General features: G+C 40.5%; 2 protein-coding genes across 2 annotated transcripts in view; one reads left to right on the top strand and one right to left on the bottom strand.

Annotated features, from left to right (window-relative positions):
- Window positions 1-4,692: 4,692 nt before the first annotated feature.
- Window positions 4,693-7,776, bottom strand: ghsra (growth hormone secretagogue receptor a). Its single transcript, XM_008310310.3, has 2 exons — window positions 5,897-7,776; window positions 4,693-5,232 (listed from the first exon to the last, which is right to left on the bottom strand). The coding sequence occupies exons 1-2, from the start codon at window positions 6,750-6,752 to the stop codon at window positions 4,913-4,915; spliced, it is 1,176 nt and encodes a 391-aa protein (XP_008308532.1). The 5' UTR covers window positions 6,753-7,776; the 3' UTR covers window positions 4,693-4,912.
- A 2,918-nt stretch (window positions 7,777-10,694) lies between these two features.
- Window positions 10,695-12,074, top strand: part of LOC103378976 (phospholipase D1-like) — a 26,584-nt gene continuing 25,204 nt past the window's right edge. Inside the window, exon 1 of the mRNA XM_017042105.2 lies at window positions 10,695-10,917. The gene's annotated coding sequence lies outside the window, so the exon portion shown is untranslated. The remainder of the gene's footprint in view (window positions 10,918-12,074) is intronic.

The raw sequence follows: 12,074 nt of genomic DNA, 5'->3' as shown, positions 1-12,074 counted from the left end.
CCCCACCCGCTCTGTTCTAAACACTACTGCCAACTCCATCTGTCACTTTCATTGGCATTGACCGGTCATGGGCGTCGGTCACTGTGACTTTGACATTACAGGAGCATGATTCTGTGCTTCTCCAATCAGGCGCCCTGCTTCCTGGATAACACCAGAAGTACCGATGTGTTCCTGGGAAGTACGGTGACCCCCTTTTTCCTAGATTTTCTCACACCTGAGCCTGTTGGCGTCCAGTCCTTTAAACACCATGTAGTTGGTTTTGTTGCCCAAGAGTAGACCCTTTAATCCCTTTTTACAAGCCTTAGTGAAGAAACCCGTCTGTTTTCAACAGAATCGTTTATGGTTCTGTGTACAAAAGTTCTTTGGGTAGAACAACAGAAGATATGGTCCAGTTTAGACCTGGATGTCCAGAGTTTCCTAGCTCTTGACTGACTGTAATCAGGGTAAACCTTGGGGGCAGATTGTTGAAACTGTTTTTTTGCTCAAAATAGCATTACTAGTACACTGCAACATGAAACCATGTATGTTATGAACATTTTGTCCCTTGTGGTGGAGGCTTGTAACTGTCACATTCATGTTTTTTCTGTAAATGTAATGCCAGTCCTGACGGCTGCCCAAATATCACCTGTGTAAGAAGTTGCCACGGGCAACCACCAGGATAGATAGGATAGGATACAGCAAAGTGCTGAAAGTACATCCTGTTTCTCCAGACATCAACGTCTTGTGGGCGGAGCTTTACTTTTTGGACCACAGCACAGTGTAGTGGTGCCAGTTGAGACCCAGTCAGATGAGACTGATGTGAACAACGATCTGTGGGTAAATTAAACATGCACATTGTTGCCTTAACGTAAGCCATTCATGTTGCACATCGCGTGTTGTGATATTTTGAGCTATCTATGACGCTAAGGGATCTGTTTCCCTACTATAGTTTTACTTTATGAAAACCAGGCTGCATTCACTCTTTACGCTGGACCGAATACATTTCTCGGTGTTTTCAGATAAGAGTGTTTTGTGTTGAGAACAGACAGATTTCTCCTTTAATGGCCCAGAGAGAGGGAGAGCAGAGGTTTGCCTCGTGTTCTGACAAATTCAGGCCACTATTGTCTGAGGCTGACTGTGTTCCTGGAGAAGGTACTCCCTTAACCTGCTTCTATGACAACTTTATTTTTTCAAATGCTGGTGATTTTATAAACCTTTTATTATTATTCTTTTTATTCTTTTTTTTATTTCAACCCCACATCTGTGCCTTCTAACCATATTATTTCCTTTTCAAATGTTTTTTTTTTGTACCTTTTACAGTAAGTAGAGATTTTGACTGAGAGATTGGCGATTTGACAAACACACAGAGATTCACAGGTATTTAAATATTTTTTACGCAAGACAAAAAAAAAAGAGAGAAACGTATTTTTACCTCACGATTATAAACAAAAAAGCAAACATTCCAATGTTGTCATGGTCTTCGAATTTGAATGAGAAAAAGAAATTCATGCATTTCTTCTTGTATTGTAAATGTTAGACAATTTCATATGCATTATATAAAAAGAAACTGCCATATCAATTTTAATGTATAGATTTTTGCAAATACTACCCTATGTATGTAAGACGTAACAGTATCGGTAGCATATATATAATATATTTATGCCCAATAAATGTTTTAATTTTTTCTGACTCTGACTGAAACTGCACAATTTTATTGTGTCGGCATCACTTTGTCTCATATGAATGAACTACGGTCTTCTCCATCAGGAAATACCAGCGGCACAATACTGTACATTTCATGTATTTCTTTAGGTAGTTAAACACAAAGAAATAGCCCTGCAGAGGGCGCTAAAGGGGGCTGACCTCCTCCTCACGCATGTTGCGGCTCAATGCGACTGCAGTCCAGGTGCTGGACTACAACTGTGGAACACAAAACTCAGGTCTGACTCCAGACATGGTCAAGATGAAGAGTTCCAGTGATGATTTCGTAAAGCAAAGATGTTGAGAGTAGAATGCCAAACATCAAACTTTGTCTCAAATAAACATTTCTAGATTTAAAAAAAAAAAAACAATAATAATTATACAATAATAAAACGTTTTATTTGATTTAAAACGAGAAAAAACAATGGTAATAAGTTTTGTTTAATTTCATACATGAGTCAAATTTGAGTTGTTTTTACATTTTGAATTGTATGGTGTAATATTGAAACTCACAAAACGCTGTTTTATTTTTAAATAAACACAGTTTGGTCAGATAAAAAAAGAATACGTGGATCTGGTCAGAGTAAAAATAATGAGTTTCCCAAAAGGTGGGTGGTGACCTCATTGTGGGTCACTGGGATTAATGTAGTCATCAGACCCGTTGGCTAAATCGTGAGCCATTTCACGGCAGTGTTGCTCTGTGTTTACCAGTGAAGTTGGTAATTCTCAGGTTTTGTTGATGATGGCAATAAAAGTCAAGGAGAATTGACATTTCTTTAACTTTATCCAATAGTTTAACAAGCGGAAATATTTACAAGCATTTATTTTTTTTAAAAAAATCTTGTATATCCATAAAAAGAACTTTATGACATCATTGTGTACAGATACATTCATCAGAGCCTGGAGGTCATGCTTTGACCTCCAGTGTGTTCGTTTTGGCTGTAGGTGGACAACATCACAGTACAAACTATCTACGTATTTACAAATTAAAGCAACTTTAGTGACATCACTTACAGACTTACACTTTGTTTGTTTCAGGATCAGGATGAACATTTGAAATGTAAAAAGTAGGTTTAATCCGGCTGCTTCTACTGCATAATAATAACAAGAAAGTCAGGAGTGGCAGAGAAGTATGTGAAAGTGGTGCAAGACAAAAACAAGTTCTCTAAGACAGTGGACTTGTTTTTGGCGTGCAGTTTTAGCTAATCCCTTAAAATCGTAAGATAACTTTGAGCTATCATCTTGGCCAACATTTGTATCAAGCTTTTAGCTACCTCTTAGCGTAGATATTTTTAATTTGGTCAAAAAGAGCATAGTTTTATTAATCACATTTTATGACCAGTCTTTGGTTACATAGAGCTTTTTTTTGGTTCTGTTTATGCTAAGTTGATTCATTAAATTGCAGCTACCATTTATCCATTTTGGGCTAAATTGTATTATAGAAATTACAGTATCTTTTTAAGCTTATTTTTTAAACAATGTAATATTTTTGGGTTGAGTTTTTGATTGAGTTTTCTCTCTTTTTTTTTACAAATTTGTGGGCATTTCACATTTAGCTATTATTTTGACTCATCTTATCTTATCTTGACTTTCACATTTAGCTATTATTTTGACTCACGTTTATCTTTTCTTGATTCTACTTTTACTTATTTATTCATTAAGACTACACAATTAAGGTCTCTTTATATACAGTAGCCCATTTCTAGGATTATTTTTATCTAATATTTGGCTGACATATCGCTAAAGGTTGGATAATTGGCCTAAACGTTGATTAACTTGAACATAATCTTCATTAGCATTACTCATATCTGGATAATTGTGAGCTATTTCTACTGTTTTACCCCAAGGTGTTGCTATTTGGGGTCCAACAAAAAAAATGGTGGGTAGTTAATACAGACTGACTGATAGGGATTGTAGGGTCAGACAGTGGGACTGATTCATGTTGGCAGCTGCAACGACAAACTGTAAGTTTCCCCCCAAAAAAACATGACATAACACATCACACACTTAAGTAGTAACATCTGACGAATAATCCACAAATATTTTGTCTCTCTTTGCCTGCATACTGACACACTTTCTCTACTTATACACACACACACAAACAAACACACACAAACACACACACACATTCTCTGCACTTCAGCCCTCAGGCCAGAGAGCAGTGTCATAAATTCTACAGTGCTTTCTTTGTCATCCAGAGGTTAAGTATACAGTATAAGGCAGCTGTTCGTGTCTGTTTGTGTGTAAAGTTTCATTCGAGTATTTCCCTGCTCTTCTGGTTTCACACGTAACAATCTTTTAGAGCTAAAATAAAACAAATATTTACAAAAAAGAAACAGAGACATTTTGAGCTCAGCTTCTTTTTTACCCACTTTCCCCAGCTAGAATTAGCGCTTGGCCTCTGTGTATGTAACCACATGTGGCCTACACAGTTTGTCTAGTCCAAATCCAGGCCCACTCTGTACCCATGTAGCCCAGAGGTTGACCCCATGTTGACCCAGAAATGCTACACCAAGAAAACAGGGGTGAACTGAAGCCAGTGATGCTGTTACTGTCCTGGGAAAAAGATGAGTTGCAGCACTGGCTCACAGCTTAACATATACAGTATAGTTGCACTTCACATGGTAAGCCACTTGGTGGTAGTGTTTCCCTGTGTATGAAAGATAAATGGCTAATTTCATAGGCTAATTAAGAGACGAGTCAAAATAGGCTGTTATCAGGCAAATAAGTGTAGGATAGTTGTTGGAGTTTTTAAGTTTTTTTTTTTAATTGCAGTGTGCTGCCCATCTGTGTTCATGTTTTTTTTTTTTTTAATTGTAGTGTGCATCTGTGTTCACGGTGATTACCGTATGTTTCTGACTATAAGTCGCACTTTTTTTCATCCTTCGGCTGGGTTTGCGACTTATATATTAAAATATACAATTTCACATGCTTTTTATTGTCACATTGACAGCCACTAGAGGGCACTTTAGGCTTGTGAACCAGTATCTGCTACTCCTGTACCACTGAACATTTACTTATTATTTTCATACTGACAGCCTCTAGAGGGCACTGGTGCGACTTTTACACCGGAGCGACTTATATATATGTTTTTTCTTCTTCATTATGTGTTTTTTGGCTGCTGCGACTTAGTACGGAAAAAAACGGTACGTGTAATTTGAGACCCCGAAATAATAATCAGAAACAACAATAAAAAGTCTTCTTATGGACTGATGTTACATTTGACTATATTTCAGAAGCTGACTGTGGACTCCGTCCACACATTCAACCCGTCTCCCTTCACAGAGCTGGCGGTCACTGTCCGTCCTCGTGGCGGTTGGTTGTCGGCCAGGCCGAAGAGACGAGCGGCCGCGACCCTGTACTTCCAGGACATGGTGTTGTAGAGGATGGGGTTGATGGCGGCACTCAGATAGAAGAGGACCACGGACACCAAGCTGCAGTACTCTGACAACAGAGACAGAAAAGGGGACGGAGCGTCCAGGGAGCGAAACTGAAGGTAGCGACCCACGTGGAAGGGCAGCCAACACAGGACAAAAGCCAGGACCACCACCACTGGAGGGGGGCGAGAGCGGGAGACGAGCAGAACACCATGAAATTAGACACTCAAGTTCTTCACGTTTAAATCTTTTTGCTTCTGTGAGGTACAAAAACATGTTTCCATACCCTGAGCGTAAAAACTGTCCAAAACCACAGGACACAAAACCTGTTTCTAGAAACCCCAGTGACTGACCAGGATGTTTCCACCCAAAAAATAATGGTAGAGGAACCTCCATTACAGTGTTTTTCAAATTAAACCCGAAAACACTCATTAATTCAATGTTTGTTTTAATATCTGGCAGCTTGTGTACATTACTAACTGATAGATATTAATTTTATTTTAAAGATTTTCCCCCCCTTTCTTTTAGAATCAGGTTGGCTGGTAGCCAAGTGTATGGGATACTTGAACAATTGTACGTAAAATGATATGCGTAAAATAAGTTCAGTAATAAAACCTGCTCTAAAACAACTGAAGTATTGGGAAATATTATGTTAACGCACGTCTGTGGTTTGTGCTCCAGGCGATAAATCGGTCATTAATACATACTTGTGACGTTTTATATATATTTTTGTTGAGTTTTTTAAACATGTTTTTCAAGCTGTGTTCCGAATCCTTTCTGCCTGGTACCGTTGTCTCTGACCGGGTGGCCGTGCGTAATTACGCGCGCTCCAAACTCACCCAGCATCTTGATGGTCTGCCTGTTGCTCTTGTCTCTGTAGGAGACGCGGGATCTGATGTTCGTCTCCCGGTGTCTCTGCCACAGCCTCCGCCCTATCAGACTGTAGAGGACCGTGAGACAGAAGACTGGCATGAAGAAGAAGACGGAGCTCAGCCAAACCATGGCTTCCATCAGCCCCGACTCCACGGCGTAGTGCGTCATCTTACACTCTCTGGTGTCTCCAATCTCCGGGTACAAGTCAGTCTCGTTGACGTCCAGCGTGAAGTTCAGTGGCTCCATGCCTGTACCGTCCCTCTCCACTCCCACCATGACGAACACGGGCCCTGCGCTCAGCAGAGACACGGTCCACAGCAGGAGGATGAGGGCGCGGACCCTGCGTTTGGTCACCAGAGCCTTGGCGCGCAGTGGGAAGCAGATAGCCAGGTATCTCTCCACTGAGAGCGCGGTGATGCTGAGGATGGTGGAGTAGGTGCACGATTCTGACACGAACTGAAAGAGTTTACACAGCGCGTCCCCCAGAAGCCACGGCCTGTACCTCCACATGCGGTACAGGTCCAGGGGCATGCAGAGGAAGATGAGGAGGTCCGACACGGCCATGCTGCACAGGTACAGGTTGGTGGTCGTGCGCATGTCCCGGTATTTGCTGACCACCAAGATGGTCATGACGTTACCGGGCATCCCGACCAGAAAGAGCAGCGTGCAGGCAACGGTGATGACCGTGAGGAGGGGGATAGAGTAGTAGTTAAGAGGAGGAAGGTCCTCTGGACTCCAGCTGATGTTGCTGTCGTTCTGGATCTTCTCCCAGCTGCAGTTACCGTGGGAGAGACACTCAGAGCGGTTGGGCCAAAAGGGCATGCTGTTTATTTACGGGGTCAGATCTGACCCTAAGTGGTACTGGGACTTCCGAGGCCCCTTGGCTCCGGACTTTCCTGCCATGATCCTGGTCCAACTCCAGGGATGAACCGGCGCGCAACGAGTTCTCTGTCAAAGATTCACTCCGCAGCGAACGAACACTTCTTCAGAGCAACACCGCGTATTTTCATTTGTTTTGTTTTTTCTTTCTTTCTTTTTTTATACCCGATTAAGATATTAACAGACCAAAATTCTAACTCCTTTTACTTCTGTTTCACTCTCTGTCTCTCACCTATAGAGCGCAGATCCGTGAATCTCAGCGTCAGAGCAGAGGTAACAGAGGACCTGGAGGCGGGATGTTTGTGGTCACAGTGAGTCACACACAGAGACAGAGTCGTGAAGATGCCGCTGCAGCATCAGCACCAGCCTCAGCAGCAGTCACACCAGCAGCAGACATCAGTTCAGACAGGGACACCTGCGGCATGCTCAACCAAACACAAACGGATAAACCACCACCAAAACGAACACCAGCGCTGTGTGGCGGAAGGGAGAGAGTTTGGCAAAAGTCACAACAAACACGAGGCATCGACGTGTTGTCAACATAATCTTGAAATTCATAGAGTCAGGGAAAAATCAGAATTCCAGGATGCTGCTCTCCAGACCTGGGACCTCAGGTTGTGATGCGTCGGGTGTGCGCGTCCTGACTCTCAGTGCGCCAAACAACAGTCAGGGAGGTTGATGGAGTGAGTGGAGGAGGGCAGGAGGGAGTCTTTGATCAGCCAGAGCTGTAGCGCCATCTGCAGGTAATAAAGTGTATCGGTGAGAAGTTTTTCCAGCTCAGACATTGTAACTCAAAGCCTGTACCACATGAAGAAACGTTAAAAATACACCGAGGTTGGAATAAAAAAAAAAAAAAACCCTGAGTTAGAGTAGTATGTGTGCTGTGAATCCAAATTTAATATACTGGCTTTGAGTATAGCCTACAAGAGCAAGACCCCTCCTTGTATATTGTGCCTCTAAGGTTCAATATGATATAGCAGAATATATATATATATATGTATGTATATTTATATATGTATATATATATGTTTATATACACATATATTCACACATGTAATTTGGTGAACCTCGTCTTTAACAATTATTATTGCTGTTGTTACACTACAGTCTTGAGGTCATTCTCTTCACATACTATTGGTGGTACCTTGACTGCCCCTAGTGGTACGTGCGGACGTAATTTCTTTTATTTAACATGTTGGCAAATTGTGAAGGAGTAAATTGACGTGTAGATGTAGGTGAATTAGTTGTTAAATACTGTTTAAATAAAAATAGTACTTGAATAGGTAGAAATTAGGTCCAGTTGTATTGTTGCCTCGTTGTAAAGTGTGTCTTTGGCTAATAATTTTATTAGGAATAAATTATTTTGTTCGTATTCTGGTTTTTACTGAGCAGTATTAGCCTGGTGCTGTACTTTATATTCACATGTATTGTGATACTGGGAGAGACAAATATTTTCTTTGGTGGTACATGGTGAAAGAACTGAGAACAGCTGCTCTAAATAGTGTTGTTACACTAGTAAAAGTTTTTTTTAAAAAGATACTTTTGGTATTTTCCTGGCAGTAGGATTGGACAATTAATTCCTGTATTTACAGAATAATTGCTATAAAAAAAATCCTCAAATGTGAGTCATATGTTCAGTTAAGCTCCTGGACATGAAGACGTGAAATTCCTTCAAGTCCTTGTTCTTGGACGTACTGCGGCCTTTCATCTTTAATTCAAACACAGCAGGTAAAATCATAACCAGTACTAGAGTAGGAATTACTCCGTCGTTATCCTACGACGTCTGTTTTGTTGGCATTCGAGCTGCGGCGTGTTTAATTTCTTTATTGCGCTGATGTGAACCCACTGTTTCCAATGCTGCTATCGCTGCTCTTTGCCCTGTGTTTATCAGATATGACTATGGTCTCCTTTATGACAAGGGGATGGTGATGTGTGTGAGAGAGAGAGAAGGGGGAGGAAGAGAGGGAGATAGTAGCTGGGACCGAAACAACACACTGGACACTGCTGACTTTCACAGGGTCTCCTCCACCTTTTTCATCACATCTGGTGAGTTTCTGTGTGTGTGTGTGTTCACATTTATTGTCAGACAAGACAAACAATATCTGATGGCCCTGAGCTGACAACAGTTGTGGCTATGATCACAGCAGGTATCACATATGTTTACAGAACGCAGACAGAGAAAAAAAAGAACTGTTTCAGGGACAACAGAAGGAACAAACCTAACTTAACTTTTGTCGTAACCTAACAAAAGTAAGTGACTTACCATAGTCATAACAACATAAGTGATCATTAGATATGTGTGAAATGATCAATTTAGTTACAGCTTTATAAATTATGGCGATGTTACATACTGTATGTCAGTGTCAGTGGAGAGGGAAAATGTCCCAGACACATACAGGAGCGATTTAATATTTTATTCAGTGTTCTGTTTTAGTAAGATTTCTTTACTGTATGGATCAGCTCTGTCTTCCTGCTTCATGTATACATTATTCACCTGGACTGTAGGTGTGGTCCAGCAGTGTGTCTCTAATCATTCGATCATTACATGTTTGTGGTGATGGATTACAGGACAAAGTCCCTAGCACGATGTTGTATGCAGATGTGAAGGAAATGATTGGGCCATGTGAGAAACGGGTGCAGTACCTCAGTTTTTCCAATAGATAGAGCAAGAGATCTCTATGACAACCAGCGTTTCTTGGCGTGTGTGCGCGTCAAGGTACAGGCATAGTTGTGAGGACATTTATTGGTATTCTTGTCCTTGTGGGGACATTTAGTTCGAATGTTACATTTGGAATCCCGGCTGTGTTGGTTGAGGGTTGGGGTTAGGATTGAGCATATATTTGAAATGGTTGAGGTTAGTGTTAGGAGTTAGAGAGTGTATAAAGTCTAAATGACGTTTTTTCAACTCATGTAAACCAGACTGTGTGTGTGTATAATCCACAACCCCTGACTAACGAACTCTTAAAAAAACCTAATTATGTCAAAAAAAAAATCACGTGTGATTTTCCAGTCATTGTTTCCCTTTTGAATGCTTGTGATAATTATTGAGATTGTGAGATAGTTGTCTCATTGTAAAAACGTTCAATGACTCATGTTCTCACTATTTACACTGTTTTTAAATAATAATAAGTTGTGACATAACAGAAAGCTATGGTGTAATATATTATGACTTAATGTCATCATAATGACAATTATTCTATCCGATAATAGTTGCAGTGGGCGAAATATGTCAAAAACATTAAATGTACATCATTTGGGTAAAAAGGCTAACCAGAGGTCAGCAAAAAATGCGGACAGACGTTGCCAAATGTTTTCTTAACCAAGTTCAAAATCAAAACAAAAGCCTCAAGATGATAAAAAGTTAGGGCAGGAATAACAACAATAAAGAAAAATCACAAAATAAACAATATCTGGGGTGAAAAAGTTGACCCATTAAATATTTCGTTTTTTAATTAAGCAATGTTTGTATTTTTTTATTGTCATTCCTTTGTTAAAATCTTTAGGAATGGTCGTTTTGTGAGGTCTTCTCATGACCTACTTTACTTTATGGCCATTGTGTAACCGAGTTTTCTCTTTCTTTATACCCTATTTTGAGTAATTACCTTATTCATTATTACATGAACAGCCTGTTGACAGTGGAAACACATTTTTATTTGTGTAAAAACATTTTGGAGAGACTATGACGAAAAAGAAAAAAAAAACCCGTGTGAAATAATGAGACAATGGGCGTGGCCGCCGGGTGTATTTTTCTCCGTGATTACGCCTCCCAGTTTGACACGGCTTTGACATTGCTGTGTCCAATGAGAGAAGAGTAAAGGCGACACTTCAGTCTGTAATTGGTCCAGAGTTTCCAAGGCTCCGCCTCCGCCTCCCTTCCCTGCAGAGGAGTTTGTGAGAGTTGAGTGTTGAGGGTTTTCTTAGCTACATTTACTCAGTTACAGAAGGAGAGGAGAAGACGACGAGTCAGATTGTCTGTGCTGCTCAGACTCCGTGTCCGTGCGCGTGTCAGGTGTTCGAGGTTTTTTTTTGTGTTCGGAAAAGACAATTCTGGAACAGGTGGACTTTAAACCAGGACAACATGTGGTCCGTGCGACCACTTGGAGAGCAGGTTAGTGTGTTATGTCTCCCTCTGCTCCTTCTGTGTCTGGTTTATTTGTGGCTGTAAACTCTTTCTGTCTCTATCTACCTCTCTCTCCCTCTGTATGTGTGAAGCACAGAGATAAAAATATTGTGGGATTAAAGAACGTTATCTCCTCTACACTCAAATACTACAGTAAATGGACACGCATACACTTGAAGCAGTACACCACTGTCTACGACGAATAAACGGAGACACGGAGAAGACAGCTGTCCCGTTGTCAAACTGCTGAACAAACGTGTATTTGCTGTTCATTTACATGTGTGTTATGAATTTGTTTTCAGTCAGTGGTGTTCAAACTTTTGAACAATGGAGGCAGTTTTCATTGCTTACATTCCTCAGTGCATTTTTGAACATTTTGGTTTAGTTAGGAAGCAGACATATTTACCTTACAAACAAAGCACACATACTATAAGTGCATACTCTTTATGACTCTATTTTAAGTCATGTGGTTTTACACAGGATTGCTGTAAACCTTGGAATTGTTGTAAAAACTGAAGTACCTCTTTCAGATATTCAGTACATGCCATTTGGAGTTTAAGCTACTACACGCACAAGTGTCAACACAAAATTAAAGATCTCCCAATAGACTTGAGAAAATAATTGTAAATACTACATGCTCATAGGGCAGGATAAAAAAGAAAATAACAGAGTTACTGTGTCACTTATGAGAGTCCAGACTGTAAGGACGTTCCATCAACAGCAAAACCATGAAAAAAACGAGAGTCCAGACTGTAAGGACGTTCCATGAACAGCAAAACCATGAAAAAAAACTGTGGAAGGAAACCAGTAAGAGACATGTACCAAGAGACTACTTAATAAAGTGACGGCACAGAAAGTCAAAAGAGTTCTATAAGTACAAAAAAAAAAAAAAAAAAAAAGCACTGGGATGTTTTAGATCAAGAAAAACACTGAAAAACTCCAAGACCAGAGAGGAGTCTGCTAAGAACTACTAGGATAAAGATGACACTGGCTGGAAGTTGGTCGGATCAAAACTAGAACTAGAAACTAGAGACATGGAACCCAAAGAACACATGACCCCTTGGTCAGACCTGCTGTGAAGATACTCCGTAGCAGTCACAGCAGGGAACCTTTGCTAGGTAGAAGGGACACTAATGCAAAGCAGG

This window comes from Cynoglossus semilaevis, chromosome 1, assembly GCF_000523025.1.
Source record: "Cynoglossus semilaevis isolate Cse_v1.0 chromosome 1, Cse_v1.0, whole genome shotgun sequence".
NCBI lineage: Eukaryota > Metazoa > Chordata > Actinopteri > Pleuronectiformes > Cynoglossidae > Cynoglossus > Cynoglossus semilaevis.
The sequence above is the reverse complement of the archived record's forward strand: the minus strand, read 5'-3'. Positions and strand labels throughout refer to the sequence as shown.